This window comes from Halichoeres trimaculatus, unplaced genomic scaffold, assembly GCF_033239565.1.
Source record: "Halichoeres trimaculatus isolate MK-OKI-2021-1 unplaced genomic scaffold, fHalTri1.1 fHalTri1_scaffold_10, whole genome shotgun sequence".
NCBI classification, from domain to species: domain Eukaryota; kingdom Metazoa; phylum Chordata; class Actinopteri; order Labriformes; family Labridae; genus Halichoeres; species Halichoeres trimaculatus.
In genome coordinates, this window is record NW_027437187.1 from 30,960,801 (window position 1) to 30,987,204 (window position 26,404).

The 26,404-nt window shown below is 40.7% G+C and overlaps 2 protein-coding genes across 2 annotated transcripts in view; both read left to right on the top strand.

Moving 5' to 3' along the window:
- Positions 1–1,097: 1,097 nt before the first annotated feature.
- On the top strand, positions 1,098–3,353 carry LOC141796378 (sperm axonemal maintenance protein CFAP97D1). The gene is made up of 5 exons (XM_074677444.1): positions 1,098–1,259; positions 1,406–1,486; positions 1,592–1,710; positions 2,648–2,831; positions 2,973–3,353. The coding sequence occupies exons 1-5, from the start codon at positions 1,167–1,169 to the stop codon at positions 3,069–3,071; spliced, it is 576 nt and encodes a 191-aa protein (XP_074533545.1). The 5' UTR covers positions 1,098–1,166; the 3' UTR covers positions 3,072–3,353.
- Positions 3,354–9,550: 6,197 nt separating this feature from the next.
- The window catches only part of itga11b (integrin, alpha 11b), a 45,016-nt gene continuing 28,162 nt past the window's right edge, over positions 9,551–26,404 (top strand). The window contains exons 1-3 of the mRNA XM_074677892.1: positions 9,551–9,625; positions 20,462–20,573; positions 26,006–26,115. Coding sequence (XP_074533993.1) covers positions 9,571–9,625; positions 20,462–20,573; positions 26,006–26,115 — 277 coding nt within the window. The 5' untranslated portion in view covers positions 9,551–9,570. The remainder of the gene's footprint in view (positions 9,626–20,461; positions 20,574–26,005; positions 26,116–26,404) is intronic.

The window sequence follows — 26,404 nt, forward strand, 5'->3', positions numbered from 1 at the left end:
ATTACGGTAAACAAGCTTTGCTGTTTTCTAAACATTGTGCACTCGGAGCTCGTGGCGCCGCTCTCGGTGACGCTGAAGAGCGGGGCGGTATCAGCGGTGGCTCATTTACATATGAAGGTCACGTCCACTAAATCAGAGCGTTCTGAACAGAGGGGCTATGAGAGCCTGGAAACAATGCTGCTGTGCTTGATTTATTGGGTTTTTTTTTGGACCAAAACATGTTACTACCATTTCATGAAGACATCAATGATCCATATTAAACTGCAGAAAAGGAGCAGAATATGAGACCTTTAATAAAGAATCAGAGATACCTAATGGACCTCTAAAGACAAATTTAAGAGTGCCCATCCAAACCTGGCTCCCCGACCTGAAGGAAAATATGATTTCTTGGCCGTTAAGTTTGATTGAAGAAGCGTTATTGGAGTTACAGCTGCCTGAAATAGACGACTGAGGTTTTGGTTTCAGATCAGATACACCTGCCAACAAGTATCCTCAGAGTCCTGGCTCTCTGCATAGTGCTCTTCATCAAATTAAAAGGAGCTGACAGCGTAAATAAAAGGAGGGAATCGTCGATCCATGAGCTTCTTCTCTTGTTTCGAGACCACAGTGGAAGAATCTCTCCATGTGGTTCTTCTGCCACTGACAACACAGTAAAGCAACGAGATAAAATTAGACCTCCTTTCTACTGGCTGCAGCCAAGTTAGTGCACATCAGATTCAGAAACTCTATACAAAAGTCAAGTTTCATCAACAACAACACTTATAATTTTACCAAGTAATTGTGGTTTCTGCTGTACTATCCTACACTGACTAGAGCAACTAGTTGGGCCCGAAATACTCTTGCCATGGGGTGTTGAACGTTAATGTTTTTGCAGAAGGTTAAATTAATGAAGTTCAAATGTACAGTTATTGAACATCAAGTAAATAAAATAATACTCGAGGGCAACACGCCGAATGGACTTGGTGTGTATGACTGTGTGAATGCTTCCTCAGCTCATTAACATTTCATAGAAACCTTATCTGCTGCTTTGAGATAAAGAGGGGTACATCTCCATGGTGATGACCCCCCAGACCTACAAACACACACACACCTCCTGCGTGGTCAGGCTGACCTGAGTGAGTGTGTTACTGTGGGGCTGGTGTGACAGCAGCAGCTAGAGCAGCAGTATGCACAGGTCGTACCAGCCGCTGAAGCCCGTCACTAACCGCTTCCTGCAGCAGAGATGGGACCAGAACGACTACGACAACCACCGCAGGAAGGTAAGACGGTGGAAGAGGTCTATTGGAAGACTGTGTGATGGATAGTTGCTGGTGGGTGGGCTTCTTCTGGAATTGTAATTCCCATCTGGAGGGCTGATAGAGGTGGTGAGAACACCCACACGTTGTTTCTGCGTTTACCTGTCCAGGTGAACACTGCCCTGCCAGTAGTGGACAACAAGGGAACAAAGACACCTGCTCACATCCAGCTCAAACTGAAAAAAATACAGGTAAGCTCATGTGTTTAATGGACTTAATAGTGATTTTAAGTCTAGGTAGAGGGTGAAAAAGCTTTAGAAGTGTAAACTGTTCAGACTCTTGTTTCTCTGATTCAGCTGCAGGACGAGCGTCTGTCAATCATCGACAGAGACAACCGCCTCCTGGCCTCCAAATTGGCTGCTATTGTTCGATCTCAGGGCCTAGTGGACCATCACAACCATTACCACTTGAGGAGGTAGGGACTTGCTGACACATAGAGGATAATGTATGGTGAGTGGGGGGTTAAACAGATTGAAATCCAGGACAGGGTGAGCAGGAAACACTAAAGAATGAATCAAGTCCCTGATGTTGCTTTTGCAGTTTAATTACAGCTGTTGTGTGGTTTTGACCAATCAGGTATTCCACACAGCTTGGTATTAACATAGAATTTAGTAAAATTAGACTTTGTTGTGTCCCTTTTTTTTAAAGTCATGTTCAGGTTAGCATGCATTGTTCATGGCATGATGACCTCCAGTTTTTCTGCTCCTCACTGGAGGTTAAACCGCTTCTTCCTCCTCCCTCTGAGCTCTTTAACATTGCTATGATGACGCCTGAGCGCCTTGTTGGACCTTTAAATAATGGATGCGACTGGTCCTGCTCTGTTACTTTGTTGAATTATTAATCTGAATGTGTGATGGTCTCTGGGATTTATCAACCCTCAACAGGAGCGGCTCTGGACTACAACATCAGGTTGATCAAGTGAGCAGCAGTTTGTCATAGAATTGACTTTATGCTTCAAAACGGAACACAAATCAATCTCTTATTCAATTTCAATAACAAATGTCTGGTACCACCTGCATTAGTTTCACTTTCTAACAAATGATAAGCTGAAATTCTCATCTTTGAAAGGAATTCTCAAAAAGTTATACAAGAACTCAACAGAATCAAGATGAGATTTCTTCACTTCATGACATCACTAGTTGGTGGTTGTGATTAAAAGGGTAAATTTGCTACTTTAAAAAGAGAAACACTACGTCTTTTGCATGGCGATAGTGAAAGAAGCTTCTGGTATACTTTTTAAGAGATAGTGGCTGAAACCAAGAGTGTTATGGAGAAGCTGAGTTGGGGTCAGTACTCCACAATTTCACTCATAAGTTTTGACTCATCTCTCGATCTCTATGATTCTGTCTCAGTTTAAATGCTGACAAAAGAAGGGAGGAGCTCTTACTGGTCAGCCGTCAGAACCAGGACATCTACCACCGAATCACAGCTCGTCAGTCAGAGTATCGCCGCCAACTGTGGTTAGACGATTGGGAGAGGACAGAACGCAGACGAGACGACATCTCCAGATACCCCCCAGGTCTGGCACAGAAACAGGTAAGTCCTCACAGGGCATAAACAAATGAGCCAAGGCTGTTATTGCTACACTTTAAATAGGTAGGACGCTGGTCTTCTGTTATCTCAGGATAATCCTTGAACACAAAATGTGTGACCCATGTTTTGTGTTTGTGTCTGCAGAGGTCTCACAGGAAGGTGAAGTTTGCAGCTGTGGACAGCAGTGAGCGCTCGACAAGCTGCAGCACCACGGACACCGACAGGACAGACAGAGAAACTTAAACAAATAAAAAAGCTAGTTAGCTACATGCTAACAGTATAGCTTATTTTACAGGAGTCAAAAACCATCATGAAGCTTTAAGTTGATCAAGAAACAGCTGAAGTCATGCTTTCTAAAACTATGATTGGATAACTTGTTCATATGATGTTTATATCTGTGAAAAGTTTACCTCACTTTTGGAGTCAGCCTCTTGTGGCAGCTTGAGGAACTGCGGTTTTTGGGCACCAATGCTGAGGTAGCATCCCTCAGTCCTGTAAGTCACCACCTGCTGCAGCACCAACACTTCTATCAGCCTTTTCTTCAAGTCTCTTCAGTCTTTACAGATGTTTTATATTGGTCTATGGTTTTAAGTGTTTGAGTGTTTTTGTTTCTCCCTCTTAGTAATAAATGCTGAAACATCCGTTTTTATTGTAGCTACTTTCTTTCTTATCTTGCTTCTTTCAACACCAATCCATTGCAATTAAAAAAAGATCCACAGACAGTCCTAATTGGGTTAAACTCTGTTTGGAATTGAATATTATAGCAGTGGTTTCCAAATTTGTTTTAAAGAGGGCAGCATTTGTTTTTGTGGAAATGTCCAAGAGATATCAAATCTTACATATTAAATCTTCATATTTGACCAAATACTTCTGGCATGATTCATGATTCATGAAAATAGGCTCAAGGACACAGGGTAACGCAAAAAATATAAATGTTTGCTTTTCATCTTTTAAATAAAGTCACAAATCACACAGCTGTGGCAACAAATCTCTTACAAATTTAAATTAACTGAGATAAAAGAAAGGAACCCCACCCACAATCCCACCCAAAACCCACTGACTTGATAGTTTTCTTTTTCTAAAGAGCGTATACTGCGATTACAACAGATTCCCGGCTAAACAAAAGCTGCAAATCAAAATCTTGGATACAAAGAACTCAGCAGAAGCTTTTTTTTATACTTCTAATCCCAGTAAGGAAACCTCACTTGTCCCTCAATGGGGTCAGTTTTCTGCAGTGTTACGTGCTGCGTAAACATCAGCAAACTCTGCTTCTGACCAAGGAAAATGTTCTCCATTAGGGGGCGATATGGGGAAAAATTGTCAGGATGTTTTTATGGCCGAATCAGGATCTGGATTCTATGATGACTGTTTTTCATGATGTATTTTGTCCTGTTGATTTTTCTTGTGCAATTTTTTTTCGTTTTCTGCACCCTTTCATAGTTTCAATCCAGTCTTGTGTCCTCTGATGTGTTTTAAACTCACAATTTCACATCATGATAAATTCATTCATTTAACGACAGCAGCTGTAAGAGTTGTTGAGTTTCTGCAGAATGTTCACCAGTCCAAATGTATTTTAATGAGATTTTACTAGATAGACTTTGGTTTTGTTTGTGACTTTTACAGAATATTTAAATGTAGGTTGGTCATGCTGGAGTCATAGCGCTCTTCAGTTTGTCACTGCATTTAAAAAAGTCAGGAAGACATCAGGTAAGAAGTCTCATACTGTTTTCTCCACCAGGTGGCAGTACGGTACCTCAGCTCAGCAGATAAAGCAGTGTGTGTGTGCGTGTGTGTTTGTGTGTGTGTGTGTGTGTGCGTGTGTGTTTGTGTGTGTGAAGGAGAGAGCCACAGAAAGAGAAGAAGATTAATGAGGCTCATACAGCTGCAGAGGAGTGTTCCAGTGTTTATAAATGAGAGGAGATTCATCCATCAGCTCTTTAGTTTCTGTGATCACAATCTCATTAAATAGAAAGAAGAGGAAATGAGCTCAGCAGACTCAAGCAGGTCCTCACAGACGTTCATCCCTTATTAACGTGAATGTCTTGATAAGTTTAACAAACAGCCTTTAAATTTGATCAGGGAAGCTGCCTGGTACTCTGAGTTCTCCCCTCCTCTGACCAAAGCTCCAGCCTCCAGGAGCTTCACTGTGTCGGGAAGCACTTCTTTAAGTTGAGGAATGTTAATTTTTCTGCTTGTAAGAACAGTATGTGGAGTAAATATGTGGAAAAGCCCTTTTTACAGCGTCAGTCTGTCCTGCTGCCGAGCCCTGCTGGAAGGCTCCTCGGGCCAGGATAACCAGACCATGTGGGAACAGTTAACCAGCGTCTGCACCAGTAAACCAGACCAGCTCCACCTAACACAATATCATTTTTATCCTGCTTTTGTCAAATCTGAACTGGTGACACATTTAAGAGCTAGTTTACAAGAGATTCAAATCCAGAGATATGTAAATTTAATATGATTTTGTGCTCATTTGTAACAAACACACTTAGCAGTGGTATTGGTTTATTGGAGAGCAGCCGTCCTTCCCTGTTTTACGACGTTTCACTTTATTAAGATCAGAGGGAGCAGCACAAAGACCTGCTCCTCCAGCTTTTATTAGTGCGGGATTTTACACGACAGCAGCAGAACAAAACACGACTGAACAACAACAACAACGTGGACGATAACAACAAGCTTTACTTCACCAAGAGTTTACAGGGGGACTTTTAAGGGTGATACATTACCAGTGTGGAGAGTCATATTTTTTATATTTTTGAAAAGAGAAAACAAAAAAAAAAACTTTAATTTCCTTGAGATTTCTCTCTGTTTCCTGTGTTCATGCAGTGCAGTCAGGTTCAAGTCGTACAGAACTGCAGGTTAAAGCCACTACCCTGTAACACCGCTGTTTAGTTTGACTGTTCTGGTTTGGACTAACCTGACTTTTTGGACCCAAGTTATCCCAATACTGATTGAAAGGTTTTGTCAAAACAAACCCTCAGGTTTTTTTCCGTAAAAAAAACAAAAACAAAAACAAAAATATAAAAACAAAACAAAACAAAAAAATTACTGTTTCATCCAACTGCATCCAAATCTGTTATCCTTGGTGTTTCATGTTTTGAGGGTTTCATGACTTAATCACCTCATCATGATCTGTTTCCATCACTGAATCCTGTTGTGTACAAGTGAAATGTCACAACATTTCAACATTTTACTTGCGAAATTAGGACTTGTTTCTCATATCAGTCTGACATTAAGGTTGTGACAACTTTTCTCTAAAAGTTTAACGACTCTTTAACTCACAACATTATGTCTTTCTTTCTTTCTTGTACATCAAGACTTTTTTTAATGACAGATCAAAAACTATTTGTCTTGTAACATTGAGGCTTAATTCTTGAAAGTTTTCAACCGTTACCTGGTAACACTGCATCTTTTTTCGCATCACATCATCATAACAAGGTATTTTTCTTTGGTGTTACAACTTGAATATCAAATTCTTATTAAAATCTAACTTCTGTTTTGTAGTATACTTCTCTGGTTTTCAGTTTCAGAAAAATGGAGATACAAATGTTTTTTTTTTGTTTTTTTTTTGTCTTTCTGATAAATGTACAACACAAACTTTGGGCAGGTCTTGGCATTTTTAGTTATTTTGTCAATCATATCATAGGAGAAACATCATATTTGATTTTAAATCTTACACCAAAAAGTTATATCGTTTACTGAAAATAAATCTGGAAGGGATTTTTTTTTTTTTTTTTTACAACTGATGGGAAACTGATGGGACTTTTATAGTATCCATGTATGGTTAAAAAAGTGAATTTGTGGTTTATATGGACTTAAATGAATTAGTAGAAGTAAACACCTCTTTTACAACTGGAAATGACAAGAGTTACCAATGATCCTTTTGCATCACTTCACTTCAATCTCACTGACTGTCTAAAGCCGCGTTTCCACCAAGCAGACCAGTTTGGTTCGTCTCGGTACGGCACAGATTTTGCGGCATTTCCACTGACTTACCCTGGGACAGTTCCCCAAATAACTGAGATGAGCCGTCCCACTTTTTGGGACCCTTTTGTATGGGTGCCAGACTGAACCGATCCGCTTTCGGACCGTTGCAGACCGTTGATTGATCAAAAGAATCGTCACTTACCCCGACAGCTGCTGCATGTCTCCTGGCAGCACACAGTCTTCTCTGAAGACTGTATCAAAGAGCTACATGCCAATCACAAAGAAGACGAAATGCTGCATGTCTTCCATCTATGCTCTTTGTTCACTGTGTTGCGTTCTTCACACTATTGTTTAACAGCTGCAGCTTTCGGCATCCGGCTTACATGCCGCCCACCACAAGAGGGCACAGTTTGCTGTGGAAACGCAAACGGGATCAGGCTTAACTGTACCAAACTGAGCCAAACCGTACTGAACCGAACCTGACTGCTTGGTGGAAACATGGCTTATCATTATTGTTATATTGTAGTTGTAATGCTGACTCAATCCAGTAGATGGCAGTGATTCACCAATACCTGCCTGTATTGTGGGTAACAGTTTGCCAGGTAAACTGGTCTATTGCATACTAAGAACATTTCCTGGATCAGTAAGGATTTTTGGTGTACTGCATATTTTTCACGTTTTCGCATACTGCCTACTACATACTGAATTTCGGCCAAAGTAGTAGGCACTGCTAGTGTAGTAGGTGGTTTGGAAAACAGCCACAGACAACCTTTCACGCACACGCCCATACCCACAGACAATTAAGAGTGACCAATTAACCTGATGACCATATTTTTGGACTGAGCACCGGAGTAAACCCACACATTCACAGGGAGAACATACAAACGGCTTGCAGAAAGGTGAACTGGGAATCAAACTGGTGACCTACAGCAGTGCATATACCACTGTGCCACCTTGCAGCCAGGACAAGATACTTTAAAATATTCATAAAATCCCTAAACACCCAACAAATCCCAGGAATAAGCTCAATTACCCACTAAAATGAGAGGCTATAAAATCTATTTTTATGTTTTTCCACATCTGTAGATGACATCAACCTCTCCTCAGTGACTGAAGTTCATCTGCATGTGCAAAATAATATTTTCCCCTTACCTGGATAAACACTTTGATTATTTTAGCGTTAAGACTGAAGTTATTGTATTATTTCACGTGTTAAAAAAAGAGTATGTGGTCACTTGTCATTATTCTCCTACAGACGACAGTAAAATAATCCTCGGTCACTCTACAGCGAAACCGACTGAAAACCAAAACCTGAGTAATTCTAACCTCAAACCCAAATCTGAACCATAACATAAACTGAGAACTCTGCTTCATGAGATGAGTCGCCGCACTGTAATCGTGTCGACACATTTCTTTCACCACAGCGAGCGTAACACACACACACACACACACACACTCTCTCCAACACACATGCTCCCTCCCTGTCAATAAAAGATACTGTAGAGCTTCTGGAAATAACAAGTGGAAACTCAGAGTCAAAGCAGCAGAGTTAAAGTGAACAAGACGATAAAACAGCCTTTAAATCAACCTGAGGGTCAGTAAACGCAACACTGTGTTACTGTCCAACATGTGTGCTATACAGTTACACAGACAGACATGTAGATTGACCGACAGGCAGGCAGACAGGTGGGGACAAGCTTGCTCATAGCGACAAGAAAGCCAAGAGAATAAACTTCACTGAGATCATTTTAACCACAAAATAAATACTCTAAAAATATCGCCGTAATGAACGTCTGAGCAGAGACCTTTAATTTCCTGATGCTCAACAAGCTCGGCTACAAATCAGAAAAATAACACTTTGTACAAATCCGTCACAGAGGACACAAACACAGAGAGAAACATCTGCTAAGTTACTTTATTTTTTAATCAGAGTCATGCGTTCTTGCTACAAAAATAACCCCACAACTTCATGAATTTTTAGAGTTGCTGAAAACAGAGGGGCAAGAACAAGAAATCAAAACATTCCTCTGCAGTATTTGTGATGCAGCTGCACCTGTATGCTTAGCTCAAAGGCAATTAAAGTGAAATGAGTTGTTTGAAAAGTTTTTGTTTTCTGTTACGGCTGCGGGAAGCTGGAAGACACTGCGGTAGCTTTACTACTATGTGCTGAAAAGGATAAAATGACTTGCAATTAAAACAAACAAGCACGTTAATTTCAGCCCTGCATTGTTGTTGCAGTTGCAATAACTTGTAACAAAAGTTTGGGCCAGCTGCAGGAAATAAAGACTGATGCACATGTTTGATGTTGTAGTTGAGGGGATGAATGAGTCAAACAAACACTCAGGAAACAGCAGCTCAAGTCCCCAATGAGACCAAGAACCTTTCTAAATCCAGCCCCTGCATCGTCTACCTTTGCATTTTGACTCCACTGATGATGACTTAATGACTTTCAGTGCTTCTTATTATGGAGGTGTTGTGTTTCCCATGATTCTCAGCGCTTCCCTCCTCTCTGTAGCTGGACAGATGTGAACATCTGGTCATCAGCGCCCCCTGTGTGATCACAGAAACACAAATTAAGGCATTTCCTGTTTGTGTGGCGTTAAAGCTCCTGTTTTGAAAGGGAAGGTGAAGTGAAACGCTCTTTAAAGACCAGGGATCAGTGTGTGTGTCTGCGTATGTGTGTAAAAAGGCAGGAGGAGGTGTGTTTACTGTGCCCCTCCTACTTCTCCTCTCTCCTTCATCAGAGTTAAGAATCAGCCCAGCAGCTTCTCACACACTCACACACAAACTCTGTCAGTCGGTCTCAAACACACTCATGGATTATTACCTTCATCTCCTGCTGCTGCTGTGGACCTGCAGCCTCCTGCCAGGTCAGTGTCCAGTCTCTTAGATTTAGAACAGAGAGGAGTAGGTAGGCTGCAGCCAGGTGGGTGCACTAAGGGGTGGGACAGGTGGAGGAGGCTGACAACTTTGTTTCATCACATGGATATTGGAATAATTGAAAAGTTCTGATGTTTTAAATTAATTTTTATTTTCTTGCAAGGAGATGCATTCAAAATAAAAACTTAACTTTTGACCTCTGACCTTTGGACCACTTTTTTTTTTTTTTTTTTTTGTTTTTTAATCATTTTTTAAGCTTATGTAAGTAAAAACTGCTTTGAGACATGAAAAATAAAAATAAATAAAAAATCTATTTTTAAAATTCAAATTCAGTGCCATATTTTCTGTTGCTTAGTTTGATTTCAACATTTCATTTCCTCTTTACGTCATTTGATGTCTTTTCTTTCTTTTTTTTTTGTCTTCCCTTTACGGAAATCTTAGATTCATTTTTAGATTGGTTTTCAGGTAATTTTTTGAAACCTACCTTTTAAAAATAAGTAAATAGATAATTAAATAAGTAAATAAATAAATAATAAAACAAAACAAAACAAAAAATGAAAATTTGTCTTTAAAAAAAGTGTTAGACAAAAGTTTCTTCAAGTCACTTTTTTTAACCTGATGTCACAGCCAGAAAAAGCAGTTGTCAAAAAAAACAAACAAAAACAAAATAAAAAACAAAACAACAACAACAACAAAAAAAACAAATTGTAGGTTTTTGTTTTTAATTTTTCTTGAAATAGCAAAGAAATTATGAAAGGAATCAACTCAGTTAAGAACTTCTTGGCAGGTTTCCTGCTCAGAAATGACTGGCCTGAATCGGGCCTCTATTGACAATAAATAAATAGATAAATAAATAAATAAATACATAAATAAATAAATAAATAAATAAATGAATAAATGAATAAATAAATAAATAAATAAATAAATAAATAAATAAATAAATAAAAAGTAAATAAATAAATAAATTGAATGTTAATGCCACGTGCTTTAAGTGACATTTTTCCACATTTAGCTCAAAAATATTAAAAAAGACTGAATATTTAGTTATAAAATCAAAAGCAATTGGATTTAACATTTACAAGAATTAAGATTTTGATTTGACCTTTACCTTTGGTTTATCAATTTTTTAATTTAGAGTTAAGACTTATAATAAAATTTTATATGTGGACATAACAATTAACATAAACACCCCATCCCTGTGTTCTTCAGAAAACAGAAATGTAACATTTTCTTTAAGATAAGTATTAACATCCTGTATTCTAAAAGGCGGACATCTTTTTGTGACATCACAGTCAGGGTGGGAAACCCAATTGTCTCACTGTCTGCCATCAACAAATCTAACAAACCACTGTCACATCACTGCTTCCTTGTTGATAAGATTCTTTGTTATAGTTTTGTAAGTTGACTCACCAGCTACCAGAATTATGGCCTCTTTGGGCTTCCGTACCTTCATACATTAACATGATATTTTGAAACTGTCCTTACTGTTCGAGCCAAAATCTGGTGAAGACATCACATCTTTACTGAAATCCAGCTTTTCTGTGTGTGGCATTTTGGTTAAAAGGGATTTCAGTGTGTTTATGACTCTGCACATGTTTCTGCTTCTGTTTGTGTGTGGGGATTCATGAAGTAGAAACACATGGGGTTTGTTCAGGGAGGGCATCAAATTAATTAGCTCCTTTAAGACTTAAACATGAGTACATGTCTCTGAGCACCTACAAGCCTTTTTAGTCAGAGTGACGTCTGATAAAATGAGCTTTGAGCATCAGTGGTAGAGGAGTAGCTGTGAGTTTCACTGCAGTGGTGAAGAGTTAGAGTGTGCTGGAAGTTTGAAGCAGAGGAGGAAGTGAAACAGCTGCTGCCTAATTTAGGTTTATTTCTCTTCCGGGGGAAATGATATTCAAATATTTGAACATAACATTTGAAGGACTGATGCTATGCCTGGATGCCAGATGTTTAATTCTGAATTAGACCATTCGTAAATGATCAATCCTTTTTTTTAAATGTCAGAAACAGTGAAGAAAATTGGAATAGCTGATAAAAGTGTGTCTGTCAGTTCTTGTTTCCGATAAGAAATGAGGCAAATGTCACAGCTGTAAACATTGTTTCTATTATAACAACCACTTATGAAGAGGTCAGCATCTTAGAGCTCCTCTCAGCAGCTCTGCTGTTGTTGCCTGGATTGCAGGACATCATATTAGTTCCAATAAGAGATGTCCAGTTGCTCCTTAGACTTCTCTTACATCTGTGCTTGCTAAGTGACATTATTCCCCACACTTAAGTCCAGCCAATGACGGATGCTAACATTTTTACCACAGTGTCAACAGGCAGAGGAAAGAGAAATGAGCTAACTCCTTGTTGCTGTTGTGGGAGGGACTTCTGATGCTGAACTGTTTCCTGTTGACCTGTCTTATTTATCCTAACACTGGGCTGTATTTCTGTCTCTGGATGTTTCTGCTGCGGTTTCCACAGAGGCTGAAATGTGTTCTTGACAACTTGTTGTTGCTCTCAGATCGATAAGCACATCTTGTTGTTGTTGTCGATGCTCTCTGTCAGTCTGTGGTTGGTCTCACCACACAAGAAGAAATCATCTGCCACCTGATCCTCGAATCAGCCTGATCTTTTTATCCTTCGTGTCCCAGACAGGTGGATATAATCACATCTGGAAACACGTGTGTCTGCAGGATCTGAATCCCTCTGAGTTTTTCTTTAAGCAGACTTAGAAACTCAATCTCCCTCGCTCTCAGTTTAATCTGCCTCATATTAAACTCGACTCATGTGGCACTCCAGACGCCAAATTAGAAATATCACTTGCTGCCAGCTTGGCATCACATCTGCACTTCATAGTAACCACAGACATTCATGGTTTTGTTTTTGTCAGTAACAAAGACACAGATCTGCTGCAGGGACAGAACAGGCTGATAATCCCGACCACAGCATAAAAAAGATTTATATAACTAAGAAAACAATAAAAGAGGCGGGTTTCTATCAGAACTGGGTTAAAAATTAAAGAGTGGAAGCTGCAGGATGATTGGACCGACACTGAAACATGTCATGTTATGTAAGGAAGAAATATTACAGCAAGCTTTATTCAGAAAATAAAAGATTTGGAAGCATCTTTGCTCATTGGAAGAGACATTAATGCAAATGTCTGCAAATCAACACATTTTTATACAACTGTAGAAGACAAACAGTCTTACCTCTGAGTAGTTTTCACAAACCCAGTTAAGAAAGTCTTTTAAGATTAAAGCTGCTCTTTCTGGTATGTTTACGGATTTATGGCAAACACTTCTAACTTCCAAATTCAAAAAGTTCAATATGAATATAAGAAATACAGATTTGAAAATCCCTTCTCTTGCATATCAGATAAGTTGATCCATTTTTGTGAGTACTTTAAAATATATCCACCCAGATCAAGATAAACCCCAAACCACCAATAAACCAAGTATTATACCTAACAGATTGTAAACAAATTGACCAACAGCAATAAATTATGGAGCATAAAAAGAACTTTGATGATCAAAAGTGCATAACCACAATAAAAAAGAAGTACAAAAAAGTAATTTGGTTTGTAAATCATTTGAAGACTATATTTAAGAGAAATAGAGCAAAGACAACAAATCAGATTTGACTCCAGAGACATGTTTCAAACAGTTGTTACAGAGACATGTTTACTGTTTTGTGCCAGGAGACCAGATTGTAAAGTGAAGTGTCCCATTCTTACCTCATAGAGGTTTTCAGATTCAGCATTGATACAGCTTGTACAGTGAGATTTAAGCAATCCTCCACAGTGCAAAATATAGCCATATTTAAAGTAAACAACACAATAACAACTAAAAAAGCACTCAGAGAGCGGAGACCTCCGCCAAGCATATTGTGATTGTCACCAACACTTTAGTCCTACTTTAATGTTATACTCCCTTTCAGCAGACTGTCTGATACAATTTGGTGTTAGTTGCAGGTTTGTACGATAATTTGTTACCTGACAGTGTTGAAAATTATGATGACCCAGTACATATTTCATATTCCAGATCTTAGTATCCAGAATATTACCAGGATCTGGATTGTACTTTTACATCTGTCAGAAATTATGGTGACCTTGTCTTGTATTGTTTTGCAAAGCAATCCGACCATTTATGGTGGAGTTATATATACATATGGTGAAAACAGCCCTATCTCACAATGATAAAGAATGCTTTAAAAACATCCTGGATCCAGATGGTGATCCAGATCACCTCCAAAATTTAACCAGTTCTTCCTGATGCCATTTTGAACATTTCTTGAAAATTTCATCAAGATCCGTTCATTACTTTTTGAGTTATGTTGTTCACAGACAAACAAACAGACAAACTCTCCCCAAAAACATAACCTCCTTGGTGGAGGTAATTGTATAACTTTACAATTGGTAAAGTCAGATAGACGTGAATTGTTCAGACTGCAGTATAAGGTGCAATGACTGAGAGATGTAAACACTTTATAGCCCTGGGGTAGAAACTGTTTATGAGTCTGTTGGTTTGCAATGGCATGGATCTGAACTGCCTACCAGAGGGCAGCAGTTTAAATGTGATAGCTATGGTGTGAGGGGTCTCTGCTCTGCTGAGGTAGCAGGTGGTGTACAGTTCCTACAGGTGGGGTATAGTGGGCAGAGTACTGATACAGGGTACTAGAGTACTAAAGGCTAACACAGGGGCTAAACTGTTTGTGATATTGTTCATTCCAACCCACAGTCAGCAGTTATTCTGCAGTGGTCTGTTCAAACTTGAGAGTCTATCAATAAAATGAAGATTGAGGTTACGTTAGCTCTGCTTGGTAGATGACTGGCAGGACGAAGCTAACCAGGATTCACTAACGTTATAGGCTTGTCTTAGAGCACAGGGCTGCTAGCTGCGCTAAATATAAACAGCTACTAAACTACAAACAAACTGATAGAATTTACTTGTTGTCATGTTAGCCTACAGATACGTTGGAACACTAAGCTGCCGATAGCACTACACATAGCCAGCGACTACAACTGTTGCTTAATGTCACGTTTCAAACCATATTGCTATGTAACGATACTGATAAATCCCTTACTTCAGTGTGTTGTATCCAGTAAAAAGTTGTCTCGAACAAAGAAAATTTGTTTCGATCTGATCTCTATTTAATTCCAAAAGTAACACATGCCTCACTAAAAGTAATTTACGGCAGTGTGTGTGAGACTCTGGGCCAGAAGGTGGCCAGGCAGTCCAATCAAAACAGATCCTCCTCATAGCATCTTAAAGGACACAGCTTCCATGATTTCCAAAAAGAATGGCAGATTTTTGTTCATCAAACCACAGTACAGGTTTCTACTTCCCCTCAGCTGATCAGGCCCAGAGAAGTCTCCATTTTTCTTGGTCATGTTTATAAATGGTTTCCTCTTTGCATGCTGCAGGTTTAACTCACATTTGTGGATGTGGTGTGATGAATTGAGTTCATAAACATGTTTTTTGTAAGTGATTTTGATCCCATTCAGTTGCTTTCACTGCAGGGTCATGTTTGTTTTTCATGCAGTGCAAAGTGTAGTGCAGTCTTGGCTGTGACCTTTGACCTCTGCTGCCTGTCACCGAGGTGAGGGGTTATTATGAAACGGCAGGGATGCTGAGCCAGCAGACACGTCTGCCTGCCTGCTGGAGGAAGTGACACAGACGCCGTTTGGCTGCGAGCTGCTTGAAAACAACACTAAATCACTCCCATCTCTGACCTGATTCGACTTATTCTCTCCTGCTGCATCTGATTTTAAAACGCAGCTTTCTGCAAAAAACAGCTCGACTTTGTTTCTCTTATAAGAAAAGTATTCTCTTCCATGATGCAGTAGCTGCAGCTGGATGCGGATCTGCTTTCAATTATGTGCGCAGCTCAGGCACATCTGGAAAATTCACCTACGTATGAACACTCAAAATAAAGTCAGAGACTCCTCCATTGTGTCAAAAAACAAGAAAAATGTGTCACAAGAGCCAGAAAGGATCATCCAGATCAGTCCGATCACGGAGTGGCAGGGATAAGAGACTCTCAGACCTGGTCCTGGATTTGGATCTCCTGTCTCTGCTCTGCCAAGTCTCTTTGCGTCTGAAGCCAGCTGCTGCTATAAATCGAGCCGGTCCTCGGCTTGGCTTGGACAGAAACAGATTCCTCTCAGCTGTGAGAAAATAAAAACTCACCTGAAAGACAGAGACAATTTACCCATCATCCTTTACTCCTCCACAGCAGCCAAACGCGTCCCTGCTGGCACACAGTCCCACAGCACACTGAGTTTTCCGAACGCGGCACTCATTTACACAGCTGGAGGAGACGCACTGGAGCTCTCAGAGGAAATACTTCAGCACGCAGGGATAGACCGCAGAGGTCACGGGGTCAAGGAAGGGTCAGAAGGTCACAGGCTGGTATGAAATGACTGCCTGAAGCAGCAGCAGATTTATGCTACTGGACACATTTTCAAATTAATTCTTAAATGATCCGTGGATGACGTTAGATTTACCAAGAATCATTATTTTACTTTTTCCCGAATGAAATCATGCTTTATAAATAACATTAAGTCTGGTTTATTGGCTGCATACATGAAGCCTCATTGCTGTGCATTTGCTAGCCACAACCCTGGCTTATAATCCAGACCGCTTATACGGTCTGTTTATTCAATAAAGCGCAAAGACAGAGATTATTTGACTGATATTAAGTCTGTAAGTGTTGCAGCCAAGTCTTGAAACCCCCAGTCCTAGTTGAGCCTCAAGTCCCCTGGTGTCCAAGTCCAAGTCTGAGTCACAAAAGGAAAATCTGTCCATGTCGCCTGAGTCTGAGTCTGAATTTGAGGGAAGTTCTGATGACCTGAGTCAGAGTTTTAGTCAAGTCCACATCAAATGACTCAAAGTCAGTTGATTTCCTGCTACTTTAGTCTGATTCAAGTTTGGGGGTGCCCTTTTTGAGACATAGTCAATGTCAAGTCTGCATTGCCCAAGTCTGAGTTTTGGACCCCAAGTACATGAGTCCAAGTCAAACAAAGTCCTCATTACCCAATTTGCAGTTGTGTGAGTTTATGTCAAGTCAAGTCCTGTTATGTAAGTTTGGGTAACTTGAGTCAAAGTTTCAATTATCTGAGTCCAAGTCAAGTTGAATCCAGTCACTTGGGTTCCTGAGTTCAAGTACCTGAGTCCCAGCAGAAAATCCATTGTGTGAGTTTAAGTGGAATCAGGTACTCATCACCTCAGTCTAAGTCCAAATCTGCTTTCCTTAGTCAGAGTCTAAATGGAGTTGTCATTACCTGCACCTCAGTTCAAGTCCCTAATAACCAAGTCTAACTGAGTCCAGTTCCTATTACCTGAATCCAAATTCAGTTGAGCCTACATCACCTCGGTCAAAGTCATGCAAAGTCTGTTTTACCCGAGTTTGAGTACCAATACTTAAGTTTAGGCAAGTTCCCATTTTGAGATTTTAGTTGCTCCTTACCTGAACCCTAGTTGTGTCTAGCTAGCTAGAGTTAGTCCGAGCTAACTCTGATCAAGCCAAGTTCCTAGTCCTTGAGTCTGCGTTGAGTCTCTGCTTCATTACGGCCTTTGCACACCAATGGCGGCGCGAATAAATGACACGAAATAGCGAAACAATTTGGAGGTGTCATATTTAATCTCCGCAGCTATTCTCCTTCAAATGTTGTCTTTGTAGTTTTTATGTCTTTTGCTGTAAAGAACCAGGTGCTGGGACATGAATACAACCAAGGAGTCTGCTGTATTTTTAGATATTTTGGCATGTGATGTGTCAGCAACAAGTATTTTGATTGGTCAGATGTGTACCCGTCGCAAGCAAAGTTTGGAAAATTGGTCCGAAAAAATAAAAAATGCAATTTAGCTCAGTAGATAATGTTGCTGGTGTGAAAGCTTGCAATAAAAAACAGTAGGTTCTGCTGGTGTGCAAAGGGCTTGAGTCAGAGTCTCCTTTGTATTTCGAGTCCCAGTCTTCTTCAAGTCTGCATTAACCTTGACCAGGACTAGAATAAAACTGTAGTCCAAGCCCTGGCCTTGCAGCTGGGGTGACCCCTAGCGGACAGCTAACAGCTCTTAGCTGTCATCAAAGAAGCCCCACCCCTAATCCTTCCCTCCTTTTTCTTCTTTTACTTGTTGTAACCAGGTGAGTTGAAAAAAAATTAGCCTGAAGACTTGTGTTGAATGAAGAAATAAACTATAGAGAGACAATCTGTAAACATGTTTATTCCTGCTGTAAAGATGAACATTTTATCACAGGGCTTCATGGGGATTGACTCACTGCAGGAGCCAGCCTCTAGTGGACATTAAGGGGATTGCAGTGTTTTGTCCTGTCTCACTTTATAACCCTGAAGTTTTAAGCTCTACTAAAACCTATTTTCCCTCTCTTTCTATGCCACACAGATCACATCATCATGTTGATCTAATAAAGGAAAAATGTTCCTCAGTACCAATGATTTATTCTCTTTTGTCGTCGTTTTTTTTTAAGTTTTGGATGTTTGGGCTCTGATTAACTACTGGACACATGATGAAAGGATGAAATCATCATCTCCTTCTTTTCTCCAGACTGTTCTCAGTTTCCTGTGCTGGAAAATTCAGCTTGGAAAAATTTTGTGTGACATCACTTTCATTTACTCTATTTGCTCTCTTTTTTCAGTCCGGCTCGGCAGTGTTTCAAGGCCTCCCTGTCCTCCCTCTGCCCTCCCTGTGTCCTCCTGTCAGATAAAGACTTTAACTCAAAGCAGAGGAAGCTCCAGAGAGAACAGATGGAGAGGAGAGAGGTGTTTAAGTGTGAAGTGAAGGGTTTCTGATAGCACTGAGGAGCTGGAGGTTAGGCTGTCTGTCATGCTTTTTATAGACAAACGCTGTGTCATAACAACTTCACTGGTCTGCAGATCAGGACAGATTCTCATTGTGTCAGGTACTGGGTAAAATAAACAAAGTGAATCAAAGTTCAAATGAAAGATTACACTACATATTTTACAGTTAAAGTAACTGAAGCTATGAGAAACATTCTGGTATCTGTTTGTAATCTGAGTATTGACCATTCAGCAGGAACAACAGCCTGTATGGGGAGTAAAAGCAGGAGTTCATAGGCATATAGTATATCTGATGGAAGGCGCTGACAGGTTTTCATGCAGATCTGTCAAAGTACAGCTCCAAATTAGCTTTGACGTCTTCTTAAATGGATTGACGTCAAAGCAAAAATCCCATATTGGCAATATTTTAGATTTGGGTGCCACTGTTTGTTTTGGTTCCAGCATTTGGCCCCTACACCTGCGAGGAAGGACCAAAGAACAAGCACACCTGTGTGTGATTTCTTAATTTGATTACAACAAAGCAGACAGAATCTCGACTCCAGGCCCGAGGGGCTTTTACAGGAAAGTTTTTGTTTTGGAGAACTTTCAGAGATGAAATGTAATTTAAAAATTTGGGAAGCATCCTTTTCCTCCTGACATCTTTAATAAGAGACTTTTTCTGGATCCTTTCAAGGAGAGACAAAAACCTTCTCTGTGGAGAAACAGTCTCTCTTTGAGCTGTCTCTGACTTTTGCTCCAAGTTCTGCTCATGCTAACGTAGGAACTCCTCTCTGTTAAAAATCTTTCTGCCTTGAGATATGAAAAATACACAAAATGGGGTTTGTCTTTGGTTACAGATGTGAGTTATGTGGATGGTGTGTAGCTTCCGGTTTCAAAAGGGAACACTCCACTCAGGACCCATCTCATCAATAGAATAGAATAGAATAGAATAGAATAGAATAGAACTCTATTTTCATTTTAACAAGTACAACGCAATTGAAGTCACAGCAGCAATCAAGAAAACAAAAGTAAGAAAGCGTATAGAAAGTGCAAAAATAGATGATGACAGCTTGTTCATCATTCTCCAGTCAGCCAGCCTCCACCTCTACAGGGTCCTGGACTGAGCTTCTTCAGCAGTCTGTTCAGTCCCTGTCTCCTGGATCCTGTCTGCTCACAGCAGGTGAAGCTCTTCCAACATGGGGTTGGTGTCTGATGTTAGCTCTGTTAGCCATGTCTGTGAATAGCATGATGCTACTCTGCCTTCTGGTATTCCCTCTGTTGCTGGGTTAGCACAGCTAGCTCGTCCATCTTACTGAAGATGGATCGTAGGTTTCCAATAATGATGGATGGAAGGACAGGTCCATGTCGTCACTTCTTAGCTCACACCTGAGAACCAGCACGTCATCCTCACCTCCTTCTCCTCACCTTGAGGGAAGACATCAGGCCTTGCACCAGTTAGCATCGACATGCTACAGACTGCTAACAGCTGATTTAACATGTAAACAATGCGGCCATGGTTACATGTAGGATCTCTAGACAAACACAGGAGCAAAAATAGTAAAAATATCGCTGAAGCCACAAAAAGTTTGGTGTCTAGGACCAACAGATGAACCATACTAAGTAATGATCCACTCCAAATACAAAGATTACAAAAAAGAGACAAAAAAATTACAAGAAACAGACAAAGAAGAGAGAGCTGCTGCAAAAGGCAGCCATAGCCAACAGGGCGGTGCCTAGCAACTAACCTAATAGAAGTGATGACTCTCATTCAATAAGTTAAATTAGGGGGTATGTCTCTATTTTGGAAACTCCCTGCCCTTTCATGTGCCTGTGTTGGATTTCACAACCTGAGGTGGGGAGAGCACACCTCTCCTCACTTTATGCGCATACATAAAAAGCCGAGGCAGAGGGAAAAACAGCAAAGACCCCCAGGAGTACCAAACAGGATGAGCATCAGCGAAAATACGTATGACACTGGAAACATTGATCTGATTCAGGAGGAGTTTAGGTCAGCTGATGTTCTTCTTCTTCTGTGTTACAGATCTTCAGCTGTGCTTCAATTTTGACACTAAGAACTTCAAGATCTTCCATGGCTCCAAAGAAACCCAGTTTGGTTACACAGTCCAGCAGCACGAGGCAGGAGGACGACAATGGTGAGAATCCCAGTTCACTCTTAAACCACCAGAACTGAAAACCAGTTAAAAGATTATTCCGTGATATTTGTCATATTTTGATGAGAAAATTTTTTTTTTTAAAAAGATAATTTTTTTATGTAAAAAATCCAAACTCATCGACAATCTTTAGAGCAACTTTAGATCTTTAGAGCAACTGCTCATTTTTCAGATTAAAGAATCCTCAGTCTGTCAGTGAGCCCACGTCCCTTCAAATAAAGAAAGTAAATGATGACGTTTTGTCTGGTTAAAAATAGAATAATTGGTAAAACTGGTAAAAGGTTTTATTTGACACATTGGCCTGTAAAAGGTAAGGTCCCTGTCATGGGAGAGTGAAAAACCGTCAATGTGGAGATCTTTCCAGGAAACTTGATAATGGATTGCTGTCCATGCCGTGCTGAATGTCAGTGAATCATTTTAGATGTCAGGAGCATGACGATATGACACATTTTCCAAAGATGTGTCTGATAAGTGGAACATTTCTGCAGAGCGCCACGGGGTTATTGGAAGTTCTTTCTTCTTTAAATCAGTATTTCTTGATGTAGATCTTATCACATGTCTGCATGGCTCGTGTCTCTGTGTTTTTTACTGTGCTGCTCATATGTTCCTGTACAGTCTGTCCTTGGCACTGCACCAGTCTGCAGTCGGTGCGTTTCTGCTCGCTCATACCTCTTCTTTATGTTTCCAACCTGGGGTTAGATTCTTAACTTACAGCAGACACATTTGACCTCCAGCTGCCTCGCTCTGCTGCAGGAATGTGACGTGAATAAGATGGCGAGAATATGAAATAAACACAGAATCCTGTAAATGTCCACAATATCTGCACCTTTCGTCTAACACATACAGTGGGGAAAATATGTAAAGAACGCGTCAACTTTTTTCTCATCACATTTATTTCCAAAGATGCAACTCAAACAAAATTTCTACCAGGCATTGGTATTAACTCAAATAATCCACACATGAAAGGAAATCATGACATTCAGGTCCATAAATAATGATTATGTGGAGTTAAGCACGATAACACAGGAAAAAAGTATTGAACACACCATGGAAAGGCTATATACTTCGGCAAGGAAATGCATCATACCACCTGAAATCTGTCATTAATTATTACTTGAACTTCCAATTAGCACAAACTAACATCAGCTGAGCTAGAGCAAATTGATGGTCCTATATAAAAGGTCATTTTTTTCACCAAGCAGTTAAATACGACACACCTCATGATGGGTAAAGGCAAAGAGCTCTCTGAAGACATTCACATCCGATTGTTGCTCAGCATCAGAATGGAACTGGTTACAGACTTATATCAAAGCACCTGAATATTCCAGTCAGCACCGTTGGGGCCATTATTCACAAGTGGAAGAAGCACCACCTTACCATCAACAGGCCACACACAGGAGCTCCTTGAAGATTTCTGACCAGGGAGTCAGAAAGATAGTCAGAAGAGTGCTCAACGAGCCAAGGACCACCCTGAAAGTGCTCCAGAAAGACTTGGAGGCAGCAGGTATAATTGTTACAGAGAAAACAATAGGCAATGCACTCCACAGCCATGGCCTCTATGGACACACAGCCCGCAAGACTCCATTTCTCAAGAAAAGGCATGTTGAAGCTGGTTTATAGTTTGCTAAACAGCATCTTGACAAGCCTGTAGAATACTGGGAGAATGTTGTCTGGTCAGATGAGACCAAAACTGAACTTTTCGGCTGTCATACTACATACCATGTTTGGAGGAGAAATGGCACTACACATCAGCCAAAAAAACACTACACCAACAGTGAAGTTTGGAGGTGGAAGCATCATGGCATGGGGTTGTTTCTCAAGTCATGGTGTTGGCAAACTTCATATAATTGACGGAGCAATGAATGAAGCCATGTATGGGGAAATTCTTGATATGAATCTGCCGCCATCCACCAGGATGATGAAGATGAGACGTGGCTGGACCTTCCAGCAGGACAACGATCCAAAGCACACGGCAAAGTTGACTCTCAAATGGTTTCAAAAAATGAAAATCAATCTGTTAGAAAGGCCTAGTCAATCACCTGACTTAAATCCAATTGAACATTTGTGGGAAGAAGTAAAGAAAAGGGTTCACCAGAGTGCATCAAAGAATATTCAAGATTTAAAGACAATCTGTGCTGAGGAATGGGCCAAAAATCACACCTGAGCAGTGTGGGCCATTAGTTAAAACATACAATAAGCGTCTGGAAGCTGTCATTGCAAACAAAGGCTTCTCCACTAAGTATTAGATGGGTCTCAGTTAGCGTGTTCAATACTTTTTTCCTGTGTTATCGCACTTAATTTTACACAGTCATTATTTATAGACCTGAACGTTGTGATTCCTTTTCATGTGAGGATTATTTGAGTTAATACCAATTTCTGGTAGAAAATGTTTTTGAATTGAGTCTTTGGGAACAAATGTGATGAGAAAAAAGTTGACGTGTTCAAATCTTATTTTCCCTACTGTATCATTTTTTTTTCTTTGTAGCTAGTAGAAAACACATCTTAGTCTTGTTAAGGTACCAAATCTTCCTGGTCAAGCAGAGGGAACACACCACCATGTGTCAAAAAGATCCGCATCAAGGTAGCCTATCAGCATCTGTTTCAAGAAACCTTTTTATGACATTTGAAGGTACCCAGATGTTGTAGTGATATTCTGTGACTTGATACTTGAAATTTCAGATCTGAAATTTTAAAACCCTGCTGAAGATTGTGTTTGCTTTCCAACCAGACAAAGCAGAATGTGGACTTCTATTGACATCTTTCGCCCCAGCCAACTTTCTTGACCTGTTCCTTTAAAATGTTACCCAGCCTAATGAGTGAATGAATCCTTTCCTCCGTCGTATTTTTGATGGCAGCATTAAGCCACTGAGGAGACCCGAGGAGATGAAACACAGAATAATTAGATTAGTTTTAAAGCGTGTCCTGCAGAGAAACCTTCAGCTTCATGCTTGTTGTTCTTTTATTGCCTGTCTGCGGTCACAGGTGAGTTCAACAACATTCCTGCTCCTCTGTGGTGATTTTTTTTTAAACCTGGAAACATTTCAGCCCTGATAAATACCGTGCAGTCTTCCAGGATTACAAAATCTGTCTGCCTTTGAAGTCTCAGGTAAGCAAGTGGAAAGTATTTGTCTCGAACCCTGCTTCTCCTGCATCCCGAGGCAGAGCTGGGGATCTGGAAACTATGCGCTGTGGTTTGTTATTCCCCAGACTCCCTCTGGGAAGCCCATCACTCCTTTCTGCAGAATAACACAGTTAACTCTCACACTCTGAGTTGTTTTCCTACACTGCCTGTCTCCTCAGCCTGGTGACATTTATTTTTCAGGTGTTTGGCTGCAGCACCCAGACAGACCCACCGTGGTGAAGCTATCATTAGTTTCTATCGCTCTTTCTTTGCTTTCTTCAACCTCATTTTTCATTTACATTAGACTTAATTTACATGTCAATGGGAGGTCAAAACACAGAGATTACAACACCACATTTCATCCATGTAGAAATGAAGTATGTAAACTTCTGCGAAGCTTCAGCAGACCTCCATATGTGGAGCTGTTTGTGTTTGTTTGATCATGCATGGTGTTGTGTCTGTTTGAGGTCAAATTCATTGACCTGTAGTGACCTCTGAGGTCAAACCTCCGGCGATGCTTGTTGACAGAGTCTGATGAGTGTATATACTCCCCTTAAACCTCATTCTGGGGTTTGTTTGTGTGCAGGAGTGTGGGCTTTTCTCCTGTCACACATGCAACAAGCCTGCAGGGACTGATTGATAAACCAACACAACCAGGAAAACACATTTGTATTTGCTGGATGCCATCATATTTTACCAAGAATCAAGAGGGAAACTTTGATTTTGTTTGCTTCACAACAGGTTAATGATCAGTTGTTTACAGGGCTGCTGAGGGGCATTACAGGAAACCAGTGATTGAGTTACAAATGGCTCATTAGAGCAGAAGCAGGAGGGGGCAGATACGGGTTTTTACAGCACCTATGATGGAGTGATGTCAGGGGATCAGAGCCGGGCTGCAGGATGTGGACTTGCTCTGTTTGGGATGTGGTTTGTTTTCGTCTGTTTGATGTGGATGGAGACGTATTAACAGATTGAGGGTTAGCGCTCTACTATGGCATCTCCCCTGGTATGTGAGTCAGAAGCTTTCCCAGAAGGAGCAGCCGTCCAGGCCACATGTGCAGCTGTTTCCTTCAGGTAACAGTGAGAACCACTGACCCCTGAGTGCAGGGCGGTTACTGTTTACACCTTATCTCACAACAACCCATCATGTTTCTGTAGATTGAGACTCAAGATACAGACCTACTCAAAATCTTAAAGGTACCATATGATGCTCCTTTTCTGCAGTTTAATATGGATCATTGATGTCTTCATGAAATGGTAGTAACATGTTTTGGTCCAAAAAGCCAATACATCAAGCACAGCAGCATTGTTTCCAGGCTCTCATAGCCCCTCTGTTCAGGATGGTCTGATTTAGTGGGCATGACCTTCATATGTAAATGAGCCACCGCTGATACTGCCCTGCTCTTCCTCGTCACTGAGAGCGGCGCCACGAGCTCCGAGTGAACAATGTTTTGAAAACAGCAAAGCTCGTTTACTGTAACATTACGGGCTAAAACAACAGGCTAACTGCAGCTAAAGTTAGCATCCTGAAGCTAACACAGAGACGGGGGGGCACTGAGGAAAAGCTCTTACATCTGCTCCACAGCACACAGCATTTAACATACTCACATTTCCAGGGTCCCAGGTTTGTTGGAGGATGGTTGGTAATGCGCCTGGATTCAGGACCAGTCTATTCGCTAGCCCTCTGTTGTACTGTCCAAAGTTAGAAAAGCAGTCGGCCGTGAAGTGACTAGCACACACATGCACAGTTTTACTGAGTGTAGCTGGCACGTTTCCTTGATAAATGAACTCTAGCCACTCAGTCTTGTCTTCTTCTGAGATAGGAAGCTTGTGCATGGAACTATGTGGCTGTTTACAGCCAAAAACAGAGCGATGGCTCTTCAACTTTGGCATTCTCTTCCCCGCCGCTGGAGAGATTTGGGGGTCTGCTCTGGTGGACCAATCAGGTCAGACTTGCTCCTGATTGGTCAAAAAAGGGAATCGCTGACGTCGGAAAATCCCCAAAATCCAAACAGCTCGTTTTAGGTCAGGATTTTACATTCACAAGCTCTACTAAGCACAGGTTTGGTCATTAAAAATCACATTTTGTTGGCTGGGAGGAAAGCCAAAGACCCACAAATTTCTCTAAAATACTTAATAAAGTGTTTTTTGCATAATATGGGACTTTTAAGATCTTGATCTGGTCTGTATCACCTCGCTGGTTTCTTTGTGATCAGATTCCTGACTGTGTGTTGCTTCCTGTCATTTCTCAGCCTCAGGTGTGTGTTTTGTGTGTGTGTGTGTGTGCTTCCAGGTTGCTGGTTGGATCTCCCTTTGAATCCACGGGAAAGCAGCAGACCGGGGATGTGTACAGATGTCCGTTGGACACCAGGAACTCTGCAAACTGCTCCAGACTCCTCCTGGGTGAGAAACCTGACAGACAGTGTGTGTGATGTGTTCATCAGAGTCACAGCGGGTGTGTGAACCAGCGTCTAATCAGAGAGTGTTTGATGACGAAGAGACTGCAGTGAAACCACACGCTGTCCCTTTGGTGAATCCAGCGCTCAGATCTTTAATCAAATTAGCACCAGGATGAAGAAATGTTTTGAAGGAAGTGATTCGCTGTGTTTGTTATCCTTTTTGTGTAATAACATATTGACAAGATGTTCCTTAAGATAACTACGAGCCCACAGCTCTAATTCTAAGTTTTGTT

Excerpts from the sequence above, each read along its gene's own strand:
- LOC141796378 (XM_074677444.1), top strand. The coding sequence starts at position 1,167 with ATGCACAGGTCGTACCAGCCGCTGAAGCCCGTCACTAACCGCTTCCTG. Across the intron at positions 1,487-1,591 it reads TCAAACTGAAAAAAATACAG|CTGCAGGACGAGCGTCTGTC; the intron begins GTAAGCTCATGT and ends TCTCTGATTCAG. Across the intron at positions 2,832-2,972 it reads CAGGTCTGGCACAGAAACAG|AGGTCTCACAGGAAGGTGAA; the intron begins GTAAGTCCTCAC and ends TTGTGTCTGCAG.